The 13,294-nt window shown below is 41.5% G+C and overlaps 1 protein-coding gene across 15 annotated transcripts in view; it reads left to right on the plus strand.

Moving 5' to 3' along the window:
• The first annotated feature begins 2,535 nt into the window (after positions 1-2,535).
• STXBP5L (syntaxin binding protein 5L) overlaps positions 2,536-13,294 on the plus strand; it is a 207,819-nt gene continuing 197,060 nt past the window's right edge. For 12 of the 15 annotated variants that reach the window (XM_063352203.1, XM_063352266.1, XM_063352293.1 and 9 more), the window contains exon 1: positions 2,536-3,905. In XM_063352203.1, coding sequence (XP_063208273.1) covers positions 3,708-3,905 — 198 coding nt within the window. In that variant the 5' untranslated portion in view covers positions 2,536-3,707. The remainder of the gene's footprint in view (positions 3,906-13,294) is intronic. The other 3 variants (XM_063352221.1, XM_063352212.1, XM_063352230.1) reach the window with 3 other exon arrangements.

Consider the following 13,294-nt stretch of genomic DNA (forward strand, 5'->3'; position numbering starts at 1 on the left):
CATCGATACCATCTAAACACAGTGCAAACCACCAACTGAATGCCTCATTTATCTACTGTTTTTTCCTCCACTAAACAAAAGCGGATGTCTGTGTCAAAAACAAATTGTTCCTTTTTCTTTTTTTTTTCTTGTGTTTTTGTTTTTCTGTTACAACAAAACTCCTCACCAGCTAGATCGTTCAATGGGACACCTTTCTGTGCACGTCATCACTATTATTGAGTTTTCCTATGTCCTACACTGTCCTGTCTCCCTCTGCACCACCCCACAACTCTCATGTCCATTGCTCTGTCTCTGCTTCTGGATTTGTGTCCAGCTTGGAGCAAAATTTTCAAAAGGGACCTATATCCCTTACAATCACAAGTAGCGAACCACAGCATTTTTCTCCGTTGGTGGTTTTAAGCAGGACTCCTCAATGTTTTGTTAGGCAGTATCTGGTTTTGTTGTGGTTGTTTTGGTTTTTTTTTTCTACAAGTCTGTTTTCCTAACAGGACGTTGGCAGCGTGAGGATCCTTGCCCTTTCGGATACTCTCATCTAATCATCAATATCCAGCTCTTCGTACTGATTCTCTGCAAGACAAATGTTGCTGATATTCCAAAAATGTATGCATCTAATTCCACTTCCAAATGCTTTTTAACATTCTTCTAATTTTGGTCCTTCCTTTTCTTTACTTAAAACTAACCATCTTACCTCTGTCCTCCCTAGAACTATGTCACCATTACATTACCAGATTTTCTCCCTAACACCTCCTGACTGCCAGTCTATTCTCTTTTTTGCACGTCTGTCCATGACATTTTCATCATCCTAGTTATTTCATTTTTAACCTTATCTTTCCCTTTCCTATTCACAATTCATATTGTTATCTTTCTTTTGGGTTTTGTTAGCTTGCCTTTTTTTTCACTTGCGCTGCCTATGGTGAACATAATATCACTAGGACATGTCATTCTTCAAATAGCTTCAGTTGAGTTTTTACTTTTCCTTATTCTCCAAAACTCTGCACTTACATCTTTACAGATTTGCTTACTCAGTTCCATCCTCTTTTTCATTTGTCTCTTAGCCATAGTCCTCATAAATTTTGTTTCCCATACAAAGTTCTGTTCCTTTCTTTCTGGCTACAGAAACCTATCAACCTTTCCAGTTTCATCAGCAATGTATCCTTTATTTTTCATGAGGACATAAGTGAAGCTACAGTTACTCTTTGAATTTCACGGTCTTTTTATTGTTCAAATAGGGAGTACCTGTGAACACACAGGGATTAGATGAAGGGGGAAAAAACTTATGGAGCTCAGTGTAAGAAGCTGAAATAAACACATATTAACTTGATTCACAGAACTGTAGGATTTACAAAAAACTGTTTAGGTATTAGAGCTGGTATCAGAACTGTACTAAGTGCTCCTGAAGAAGCTGCAAAATGAGGTGACCGATGTGCATTGCTTCTATGGTTTTATTATACAAGAAGAGGTGCTATATATTTAGCACCGCACAGAACAAGTTTGTTCTTTACACGGTTTTAGTCATTTCCAAGCTTCCAACTATGTTGACAGCGCTGTGCCATGAGTCACTTTAATAGCTACCTCATTCGTTTCTGACCTGGATAACCTTTTTATAGAGCCTGGTGTACAATGTAAACGCTTCTCCTGCCACATTGCTAACTCCAGAGGCCGGAGACGCCATCCCACGTCGCCTGCTCCCACGACTTCGGGGCAAGCCTCGGAGAACCACAGGCCTGGGAAGGCAACTGTGGGTTACTTTATTCCCCTCAGCGATTTGTGAGGTGCCAGGCGGTATCGGTAGATGGGCTGGACACCGACCCACACAGGCCGCTGTGGAAACGCAGGCTCAGGGCCCTTGCGCAGGGCCTCACCCTGTCACCGCCGGCGCTGCCACCTCCCCGGACATTTCGTGTTTGTTGGGCCTGACGCTGAGAAACAAACTTCGTCTCTCTCCACTCACACACCAACCCAAGCGGGTCCTGTCCCCTTCATCTCCGCGCCCCCGGCCGCGGCTGCCCCCCCTGCCTCCGCCGCGGGGCGCCCTCGCCCCTCAGAGCGGCCGCAGCGCGCGCACCCCGCCGCAGTGGGGCGTGGCCAGCGCGCGGGGGCTACGGCCCCGCCCCCCGCCGCGAAACCGGCCCCGCCCCCGGAGCCCGGGGGGCGGGGCGGAGGGAAGGCGTCTCACACAGCGGTGCGGCCTTTTCCCATTGGTGGGAGCGAGCGCCCGTCGCCGCGGCGCCCCAATCAGGTTGCCGGGGTCCAACGGCGGCACTCAGCCATGCCGCCCCTACTGTAGCAAGCGGCGGCCTGAGGGCTCCGCCTTGGAGGAGCAGTCCCCACCCTCCGTCCCTCTCCGCCACTCACCTCCACCCAACCCGCCCTCAACAACCAATCGGAAGGCTGCCGCTGCCGTCAATCATCACCCTTTTCCCCGCCCCGCCTCCTTCCCGCTTCCCCCACACTCCCCCCGGTGGAGCTGGTGCGGCGGGCGGGGCAGGGCGTGAGGGAGGAGGAGGAGGAGGAGGAGGAGGAGGAGGAAGGCGGAGGAAGGCGGAGGAGGCGGAGCCGTTGGAGTCGCTGCCGCCGCCGCTGGTTTCAGTACCTCGGAGAACGGCTGCGAGCGGGCGGGCGGGAGCCGCCGCAGCCGGCTGGGAGCGCAGCAGCCGCCGCCGCCGTCGCCGCTGTCACCCTCCGCTCCCCTGCCCCGCTCCCCTCCGCGCCAGGCACAGGCGCCCCCGGGGCGGGGAGACAGTTAAGGAACCGTCGCCTCAGAGCGATCGGCCGCGCCGGGCGCGTCGCCCCCCCGCTTAACCCCCCGGAGCCAAGGGAGTCCCGTCCCCCCGGAGCGGTCCCGGGGGTACGGCGACGGCACAGGCTCGGTGACCGGGACGGGCGGGAGGGCTGAGGAAGTTGGAGGGGGGGGGTTGTCCGTCACCTCAGCGAGGGCCCGGGGACGACCGGGTCTGGCTGAGGGAGGGTCGCTCGTTAACCGTCGCTCGGTCCTGAGGGGGGAGTGAGGAAAGTGAGGGGCTCCCATCCGTCCGGGAGCCCGAGGCGGGGAGGGGGGGGTCAGGGGCCGGCGGCAGCCGGTGGGGTGGGCGGGTAGCCGGCAGCCGGAGCGGTGAGGAGAGAGGCGGCGGGGGGAGCGGGAATCGGGCTCCTCTCGAACCCCCTGGGCTGCAGAGGTTGAGCCCCTGACTGAAAAGGGGCTTTTTTTTTTTGAGGGGAAGGGGCAGTTGAACGTAGCCGAATTGTTGTCGTTTCGTTAAAAATAGTCAAGCGCCGAAGGCAAATCGTAGGCAGGGAAGGTAGAGAGATGGAGCCCGCTGTTTTGGATGCCGGCGTGAATTTTTTATTTACTTTTCAGTTTTAACCACTGCTAAATGTGGATTTTGTGAGAGAACCAGATGGCGGTTGTTCCATTGTTCCTTGTTTGAACGTAAATCTTAGTTCTGCCGCTTGTGGATTTTTTATTTATTTTTTTTTTAATTTCTTTTTCAAAAGGACCTTTCCAGGTAGCTTTCACATCTGACAAAATGAAGCCTTTGTATTTTTCAATCAATTACACCTAATACTGACATTCTGTTTGGTACAAGGGACTAAAGTGCTGCCTCACTCAGAGGACCATTAAAGACTTTTTCTTTCGCTACATGTAGCTGAATGTGTTACGACACATCCTTTCTCCCCCCCCAAATCTTCCGAAAGATTTTTCCAAAATGAAGAAATTTAATTTTCGCAAAGTTTTGGATGGTTTAACTGCCTCATCCCCTGGTGGAAGCAGTGGTGGTGGCAGTGGTGGTGGAAGCGGGGCTGGTGGTGGCTCCGTGCACCCCGGAGGGACTGCAGGAGCTGCAGGGACACCCAGAGATGAGATCCAGGAGACGCTCACTTCAGATTATTTTCAAATTTGTAAGGTAAGGGCTGTAATATTATATTTTTTTTACTATGGAATTAATGAAAGCTATGTTGTGTCGGGGGGGGCAGTAATATGATACCAATAAGCCTTTTACTTGAGAGCTGCAGTGGTTGTATAAGGACTTTGGAATGAAAAGACAGGGATCTCGTTGATGTTTTTTTCTTCCTGCTGCAGAGTTGGGGTGGTCAGTAAATTCATTAAAATCTTGATTTCAGCATTCAGGGCCAAATCCTAAATTCATGCTTCGACCCCAAACTAGTAACAGGATTGTGGGCAGGAAAGGAAAGCAATTGGTGCTAGCACAGGTAACATTAACAAGTTATTAGAAATTCAAAATTGTATACATCTACTTCCCTTCCTCACTCTTCTCATCCTCTCTTCCTTTCCCTCTCTTTTTTTAAGAAAAAGGCACAGTCTAGAACTAAAGGACAGTGCAGTGACTACTGAACCTAGCACTTCAATTATTTGTGAGGGATTGGGTGTAGATACTGGGTGTTTTCTTAGCGTTAGTACTGAAGATGATGATTATATGACAGTAAACTTAGTGGGACACCATAAATAGCAAAAGTTGCCAAATTTGTTTGGCATTGGTTTTTATGTATTGGTTAGGTCCTTAAGTGGGAATTTTCTTTGAGTAGAAAGCATAAGATAACGCTGTGTGTTTTATGTTTTGTATCTGTTTTCTGCAACAAAGCTTTCAGTGGTGTTCTTAAATGCACAAGTAAAATCAGTACAAACTATTTGGTACTTCTAACCAACCCTGGAATATTTTTGTAATGAAGACCAAAAATTAAAGGAGAGATTATATTATGATCCTCTGCTGTTATCTTTAACTTTGATGTTAATTCTCTTGCCTTTTCTAGAAGTTTTGTTTGCTTATTTGTTTTGTTTAGAAGCTTTGAACCCAGAATTTTAAATTAGTGCAATTTACATTATTAAGAGTAAATGAACTTCATCTATTAAGTATACTTTCCTTTTATTAACCAGATACCAATTGATTTGAAATTTATGTTATGGCCAACTCCAGCATATTGTCATTTCTTTTTGTGTTTTGGGAAGAAGGAAGAAATATAAACAAACAAGACAAACCTGTAAGACAGTTTGTGTACAGATCTTGTGCTTGGGAAACACACAGCTTTCCTGATCTCAGATACCACGAATCTAATTCTATTTGGTTTTCAGCTACAGCTAGTGACAAATCTCTTTAAATAGAGTTCAGGGGAAGAAGCATGAACCCCCATGACTTGAAGAGTCAGAGACCTTTGGAGTAGGTTCTACATAATTCTAATTTCTGGAGGTTTTACAGTCCTTTGCCATCCTGAACCAAAACAGGTTAAGGCCTTTTGAGTCAAATTATTCTGTAGTTTAATAGTGTGTCAGTGAATAGTATATTAGAATCATACCTGTTTCCCAGGGTTGAATTCGACTCCTTTTGCTTATGTACACAGTAATTTAGCATTTTGTGAAACTCAGTACAGCGATTTCCCATTTTTGTCACTTCAGTAAAAAGGTAATGCAAATAACCAAGATGCATTAACATATCATTAGCAGGTCTGACATTCAGAGACTTCTAAGTAAAGCTAAAACTTAACATGGTTCTTCAAGTTTAAGTCATTTGATAGGGCCGAAGATCTGTATTTGGTATGAAATATTTTTATTTTGTATGGTGTATTTGCAAAAATCGTCAACATAAGATGAAAAGATATTTATTTTCTGCTTAATCTCCGTTATTTCCCTTCTTTGGCTTGATATTACTTGAAGATGGTGTTATGTTCTGATAGATCTACTTGGAAATATATCTGATAGATCTACTTGGAAATAGATCTACTTGGTGTATAGAAATATGTCATTTTGAGAAGATTTTAGTAGGCGATATCTGCCTGTCTTAGTTCTCAGGGTAAAATGTTCTCAACAAAGTAAATAGTTGTATAGGAAGGCTTTTGGTTGCTTGCAGCAGCACTTGCTTATCAATGCACGGTACTGCAGAAGTCTACCCTATAGTATACAAAACACCAGCTTCCTTTTTTCAAGACACAAAAGTATGCTAAAAGCAAACCTCCAAAATACTCGGTTATTATGTGCTCATAAAACACTGCAGTGTTTATTCAACAAGCTCTACTTAATCAGCTATGTTACAGTTTAGTAACATTACAAGCATGTTTGAGTGAACCAACAAAATCCCCCAGGCTCCAACCCTGCGTTATGTACTATGCAAGTGTACCGAAGGCAGTGGGACTTCACGCAGGCGCAGCTTTCATCCTGCGTGCTTCAGGGTGCAGGATCCGAGCCATAATTTGTACCTCAATCAATTTGAATTCAATTAAAAATACAGCAAGACACATAACATCCAAGCTTTATGTTCCCCAAGCTTTTGTTGTGTAGAACTTCAGGTATTTCAACTGTCTATTTTCATGTTAAGTTACATAAGTTCTATAGGCTGCATATTTAAGGATCCATGGTCTGTGATCCTGCTGCACGCAGAACTGAGTAAAGCTAATGGCAGATTTGTTTTGTTATGATCTGCAGGTTCAAGGCAGGTGGGCTCACAGTCTTAAGTAGCACCCCCAAAGTGATTTTCCTTTCTTTGCTGATTATAAAATCTTCATTTAGATATGAAGCATAAAAGCTGACTCATACTTAAGAATTAAAGGCCCTTACCCTGCAGGTTTTATTTAAATAAATTGCCTTTCTGAAGTTTGTGGAAGGTCTGCTTGACTAGAAACACAGATCCAGTCCTCTACCAGAACATAGTTTTTATTGGTAACACACCTGATTTCATTAGTAACACACCTGAAAGTTGTCTCTCCATTTTGTGACATTTTTAGGATGCTTATTACCACAGTGTCTTTTTGAGGTATAGATTAGAACTTAATAGAAGTAAATTGAATGTTTCATTTTACACTGAGATGTTCGTAATGAGTTACTTTTGGCATTTATATTTAAATCATTAATGTAATCTCCTGTATTGAAAGACTAAAAATGAAATGCTCTTGAAACTATTACATATGAAATAGCTACGGCCTTTTTAAAGCATGATAAATTTATATGTTGGTAGCTGTACTAATGAATCAGTGGCACCATTTTCAAAGTATTCATGTAATGTGAAATTTTGTCAGAACTGTATTTTGTGACAACAGGAAATTGAGGTATAGTTTATGTTACATCTAGGGCTGCTCCTGGGATTTGGGTATCCGAGCGGAAATCATGAAAATATCAATTACAGTTCACATTAATCGAGTTGAATGTGTGAGATAGATAACAACACCGTGCCAAAAACTAGGCAGGATCTAGTAGAATATGTTAGTGAAGTTTATATTAATTTTAATAGGGATAGACCTAGTTTCCTTGATTTTGCTCCTTTATATTTTCCCTCTGTATATATGTTTTTTTTCTGACAAGGATTTTTTAGGCTCAACTGTATTTGTCCATAGCATATAGAAACTAAAATACAGCACTTGGGAGAGATGTCCTATTAATATAGGAAGTGAGATGATCACAGTTAGGATGTTGTAAATCATTTAATTAGAACTTGTAGCAGAAAGAACATAAAAGGAGAAAACAGTGATTTTATTACGTTTGCAGAACATTGATTGTTAGGGGATGATGCAGTTGGGAAAAACTGAGTAAGAATGAAGATGTAAATTTTTTGAACGTAGAGTGCATATTCTTCATGAAAAGAAGCCTCCGACAGAGAACTACTTGAGCTTTCCTTGAAGAGCAATCATAGGGTTGAATTTGTAGATCATGATGTTAATAAATTTATGCAGAAAATGTCTGAAATCAAAGACCTCACTTAAGAGCATAGTAACAGTTGTACTTTCCTAGAGGTACGATTAATCTAGTCTGGAATTTTTCTTTAGCTGTAGGCAGCAACTTGATACCCTAGAAAAGGTTCAAGAACCACCAAATTCATCTTCTCGCAGAATTATTCCCCAAATGCAGGTAGTTATGGACTGCTTTTAAACCCCGAAGCATGAGATGTGTATTCTCTCCAGTCTTCAGTGTTATTACTGGGTAGTCTTGCTATCTAGTAAATGTCCCTTTGAATCTTGCTGTATTATTCATATTGATAGTATAGTCATAGTTTCTGTATGCACATTACCCAGTTTTTATACAAAACCCATGGAGGCCACAATAGTTTTAGGTTTTTGTTGAAACTGGTATGGAAGCCCATGGCCGATTACAGTTGTGCCTTTCTAACCCTACTTATCAGACAAAACCAGATCCTCAAGATACATCCTATCAGTAGGCAATTTGAATACCTTCATTATCTGGATTTCCTATGAGGTGGTCATGAATTTTAATTCCCAGAGTTTATACATGGTAAAATTTTATTTTGTCAACCTATGAAGATGAACATTTAGTTCCTCTGATGGCAGTCAAGTAGGTACGCTAACTGCAAATGCAACATGATGCTACAGTTCAAGGATAACAGAAGATGAATTTTGGAACGGCAGTTTAAGAATGATTCTGCAGTAGCAAATAGTTCTATTTTTGCTTATGAAGAATAAAAAAAATATTTTTTGTTACAAGCTATCCATATTGTTTTAGTTAGCTTGAGCTGTTTGGTTAAGCTGTGTTGTTTCCTTAGTAAGGTCATTCGCGGGGGGGGGGTGGGTGGAAATAGTGTGTGAAGTGCTAGATTTCAGAGAAACCCGATTTTAAAATAAATATTAACACGTATTTGTAAGTGCTCAGATTTCATGCGATACTTAAATGGTAAATAAGATAATGTTGGGAAGGTTTTTTCCTATATATCAGAGTTTGGAACTAACGTTCAAAACCCTATTCTGTTTAAAACTACCGTGTCATAAATGACACTTCTGTAATTAGATGATGATAATTTTATGAAATGTGTGATGAACATAATGTATTTTTAAAATGTTTGTATTCATTAGAAATAGGATTAATCAGTGGTAAAGAGCATAGCACATTAAAAGCTTCTTTTTTAAAGAACTTTGGGGATTTTGAGCTACCTATAGTAGTACAACTGGACTCACTTGTTTTGTTTTTTGCAAATACCTCTTTTTTGCATCACTATATTGTTAATCAAATATTAATCCTAAATGCATTAATGCAGACCCTTCATGGCCAACATATGCCATTATAGCTTCAAAACCATTTTAAGACTTTTAAGGGTGCAAAACAAAGTTCCAAATTTCTTAAGTTTGCTTGCGCATACAACCTTTAATTATGAGATCCCATTTTTATTCTATAGGTCTAATTTAGTAAAACGAATAGTGTTTGCTCAATAGAAAGCACTCCAATATTTCTTTGTATACTTAGAACTCAGAGCATACCTGAATATTAAGTTCCCCATGGACTTTCGCAACAGGAGTGCTCACCACTGTAGTTTTGAAAACTTCATAAACATTAATGAATTGATCTTCGTAATGTTTCTGTGAGGTGGAGATATTATTATTCCTGCTGTACAGATGAGGAACCGAGGCACAGAAAATCCCAAATGCCAGATTGTTTAGCGTCCGCTGTTTTGAGTTTCTAGCTTGACCTGCCTTGAATCTGATTTTTTAAGTGTATTTAACATTTTTGTACCACTTACTTATATCTTCCCATTATGCCTCCCATTTTTTTCACATTCTGTTGCAAGTATTGTGCACACCTACAGAGTAGTCTTTAGGCTAGTTATTCATACTGTCAATTTGTATGTCCACCTTACATGGTCAGAACGGCTCTGAATTTCCTTCCTGTCTCAAATGACTACAGATGGAATTCTGGCTCCACATTGGACCTTTGAATTGTACCTAAGATGTATGAATATCATTAACCGCCATTATCTCAAATTGGCCCATCACAAAATGGAAACAAGATTAGCAACCACATGTGAAAAGCTTAGTTCATGGCCCTTGGCTTGATCGTTTATAAAACTAAGTGATAAGACCATTGATAGAATTTCCTTTCTGCAATTTTCTATCTGAATTGTACCTTGCACCTTCCTATTTGGTACCAAATAGACAAGTTTGGCAGACATCAGCTCTTTAATTGCTTATTTTTGTCTTGTCTGTAGGACAGACCAGACTGTACCGTGCATGGAGTGAGGCAAAAGTTCTATGGCAGAAAAAGATAATTTAATTAATCCCTACAAAAGGGGAACAAATTCATGTTCCACAGATTATCTTAGTTCATGCATGTTCGTATTTTTCTGCTTTTTATGGTTGACCTTGCATTTTTAGCAATATAAGAATCATAGAATATCCTGAGTTGGAAGGGACCCACGAGGATCACCGAGTTCAACTCCTGACTCTGCACAGGGCAACCTAAAAGTTAAACTATGTACTGTAATTTTGTATGTCATTCCAAGTGGGAGGTTTTGGATTTGGTTTTGTTTTTTAATCCAAGGATTTATTAATTTCAGTCACATGGTGTCCGTGGATAAAGAATTGAAATTCAGGATATACTTTTTCCTCACAAGAAAGAGACAACATCCCTCCTCACTGAAAGTGTGTATTAAGGATAGCTTAATATTCTTTCTGTACAGGGGTCACTTTTTCACAGGCACTTGTGCAGAGATCAGACCATCATAACAGAACTCCAGCCTTACTTCCCTGAGCTGATGATGAGACTGGGACATCCCTAGATATTCCTGGAAATGGTGAAAAAAACATGGAACATACCGAGTAACACAGCATCTTCACATTTACATAGCACAGGCCTGACCTCTACAATCTGGTGTGATGATGCTGTCTCTCATCCTGTGAGAACTGTACTGAATTTATACCTGGGACACAGGGCTTTTCTCACAAAGTTAATTCCCATCCCCAAGTTTCCTCTTGTTGTCTCTCCTTTATTTTGGGTTCTATCATTTTTATCCTCTTAACTGTTATTGCCTGCTAGTGGGAGCTGGACACACTGGATATACTCTACATTCCCTGTGGGTCGCCAGTTAGTTAAGGAGAAATTTTCTTACTATTGTAGTGGGAAAAGCGATTTTTAATCTCTTCTGGGGATGTTGGTCGACTGCTGGCTGAATATGAGCCAGCAGTGTGTCCAGATGGCCAAGAAGGCCAACAGCATCCTGGCCTGTATCAGGAACAGCGTGGTGAGTAGGACTAGGGAAGTGATCATCCTCCTGTACTCGGCACTAGTGAGGCCCCACCTCGAGTACTGTGTCCAGTTTTGGGGCCCTCACTACAGGAAAGACATTGAGGTGCTGGAGCATGTCCAGAGAAGAGCAATAAAGCTGGTGAGGGGTCTAGAGCACAAATCTTATGAGGAGCGGCTGAGGGAACTGGCGTTGTTTAGCCTGGAAAAAAGGAGGCTGAGGGGAGACCTTATCGCTTTCTACACTACCTGAAAGGAGGCTGTAGCGAGGTGGGGGTCGATTTCTTCTCCCAAGTAACAAGTGATAGGACAAGAGGAAATGGCCTCAAGTTGCACAAGGGGAGGTTTAGGCTGGATGTTAGGAAAAATGTTTACACTGAAAGGGTTATTAAGTATTGGAACAGGCTGCCCAGGGAAGTGGTTGAGTCACCATCCCTGGAAGTATTTAAAAGACAGGTAGACATAGTGCTTAGAGATTTGGTTTAGTGATGGTTTTTGATAGCGTTAGGTTGATGGTTGAACTCGATGATCTGAAACATCCCTTCCAACCTAGGCAATTCTGTGATTCTATGATTCTGTGATATAGGAAATTCAGCCTGGTTGGTCCATATCGCAGAGGGTGTTCTGATCATAGACCTGTCGTGTAAAACATCGGTTGTATAAGCAGCTTTTTTTTTCTACTTATTTCTGAAAGAAAAAGACTTATACTTCATTTCTTAAAGAAATTACTGAGAAATTACTCAGAGGTTCATCACAGATAAAAATATGAAGTAGGGGAAGATTATTTTTTTTCCAATACATATACTGCGTAAAATGTGTAGCTGTCCTCAGCAGAGGTGGACTAAATCTAAGACAGACGCCATTCTCACTTGATTAATTTAGATGAATTTCCATTCATATCTGACTGTTATTCTGAGACATCTGATACTACCCGGTGTATAGTATATGCCCAAATCCTTTTTTAAGGTCTGTGTGGAAATACTGTGAAAAGTTAGTATTAGTACGTTCACTTTATAAACAGAGAAAAGGAAGCAGTAGAGAAGTGAACTAATGTACGTGTTTATTGTCTATTCCAAGACAAAGTGTTTATAAAAGCAGCCTATAGAGTTATATTAATTTGTCACAATGTATGTTAGAATCATTATAGGGGAAGATTAGAGGACTGTGTGATTAGAAGTATAAGTAATGTGCATCTGTGGAGAGGAGAGAAAGCAATATCGTTAGGTACAGATGGCTGGTAAATACACTCAAATGTAATAAGATGTTATCTTTGTGCAGTGCTGTGTCCATTCCTAACAGATCACCAGCAAAGACTATGAATAGCAAAAAATACTAGAGACAATCTGTTGCCTGTAGCTAGGGTCAAAGTCTGATGAGGTACACTTTTTATGGTTCCTTTGAAGTTAAGTTGTATACAGTACTGAAAGAAAAATGACCCTTAATATTTAAAGCTTTGAGTTGATAAATGCATGCACTCAAAAGCAGCCTTACTGAATCCAGTGGTAAATGTGCAGATACAGGTGTAATACGGTAGCATGTCTTTTTGCAGAATTTGAATCCAATCAGTTAAAAATAATTGCTTATATGCCATTAAAAAATCTGCTATATAAGAATGCTGTGAGGTCAAACACTCAGAAGTCAGGTCCCTTATTCAGCTAATATTCAGTTAATGTCTGTATGTGCAGCAATCCAGTCTTTCCGACATCTTTTTATTCTCTTGAAATGTCTGCTTATATTTTGTTCCTGTCCTCCGTCACATTTAGTCTGAACAGTAAACAACACTGGGAAAGATGGATGCTATTCTGTGTGTGCACTTTGCAATGGTTCCTGTGAGAAAATCTCTGCCTTATCCATGGGACGTCACAAAAAGTCATACTAAATAAATCATGAACGTTCATCTCAGCTTCGTTCATCCCATTCCATCTATTGTATCCCTTAAGGATGGATATGTGCTTTCAGCTACACCTGTCCAGCATCAGTTGTATTACAGATACATGCCATTGTAGCTGTGGAAAAATTTAATTGTAGTGGGTCCAAAGAACCCTAGTTTATTCATCATTTGTCTCTACATATATTTTTAAATGTTCACTGAATGAGGCCAAGGCAGGAAAACTGGCATGTGGTTATGTAAACAGAGATCTAATTCTTATGATCTTTGGATATAGTGTCTTCATTTGTGTCTGTGAGCTATGGCCTTGGTAGCATTATGGGCAATGCAGCTGGGGATAGTAATACGCAATATCTGCTGGATTTCACTGCTGTTAAAGGGCAAAAAGCTGCCACAAAATATCTCCATTTCCTTTGGAATGTATCTTCAGCATATATGAG

The sequence above is a fragment of the Chroicocephalus ridibundus genome, chromosome 1 (assembly GCF_963924245.1).
Source record: "Chroicocephalus ridibundus chromosome 1, bChrRid1.1, whole genome shotgun sequence".
Lineage (NCBI taxonomy): Eukaryota > Metazoa > Chordata > Aves > Charadriiformes > Laridae > Chroicocephalus > Chroicocephalus ridibundus.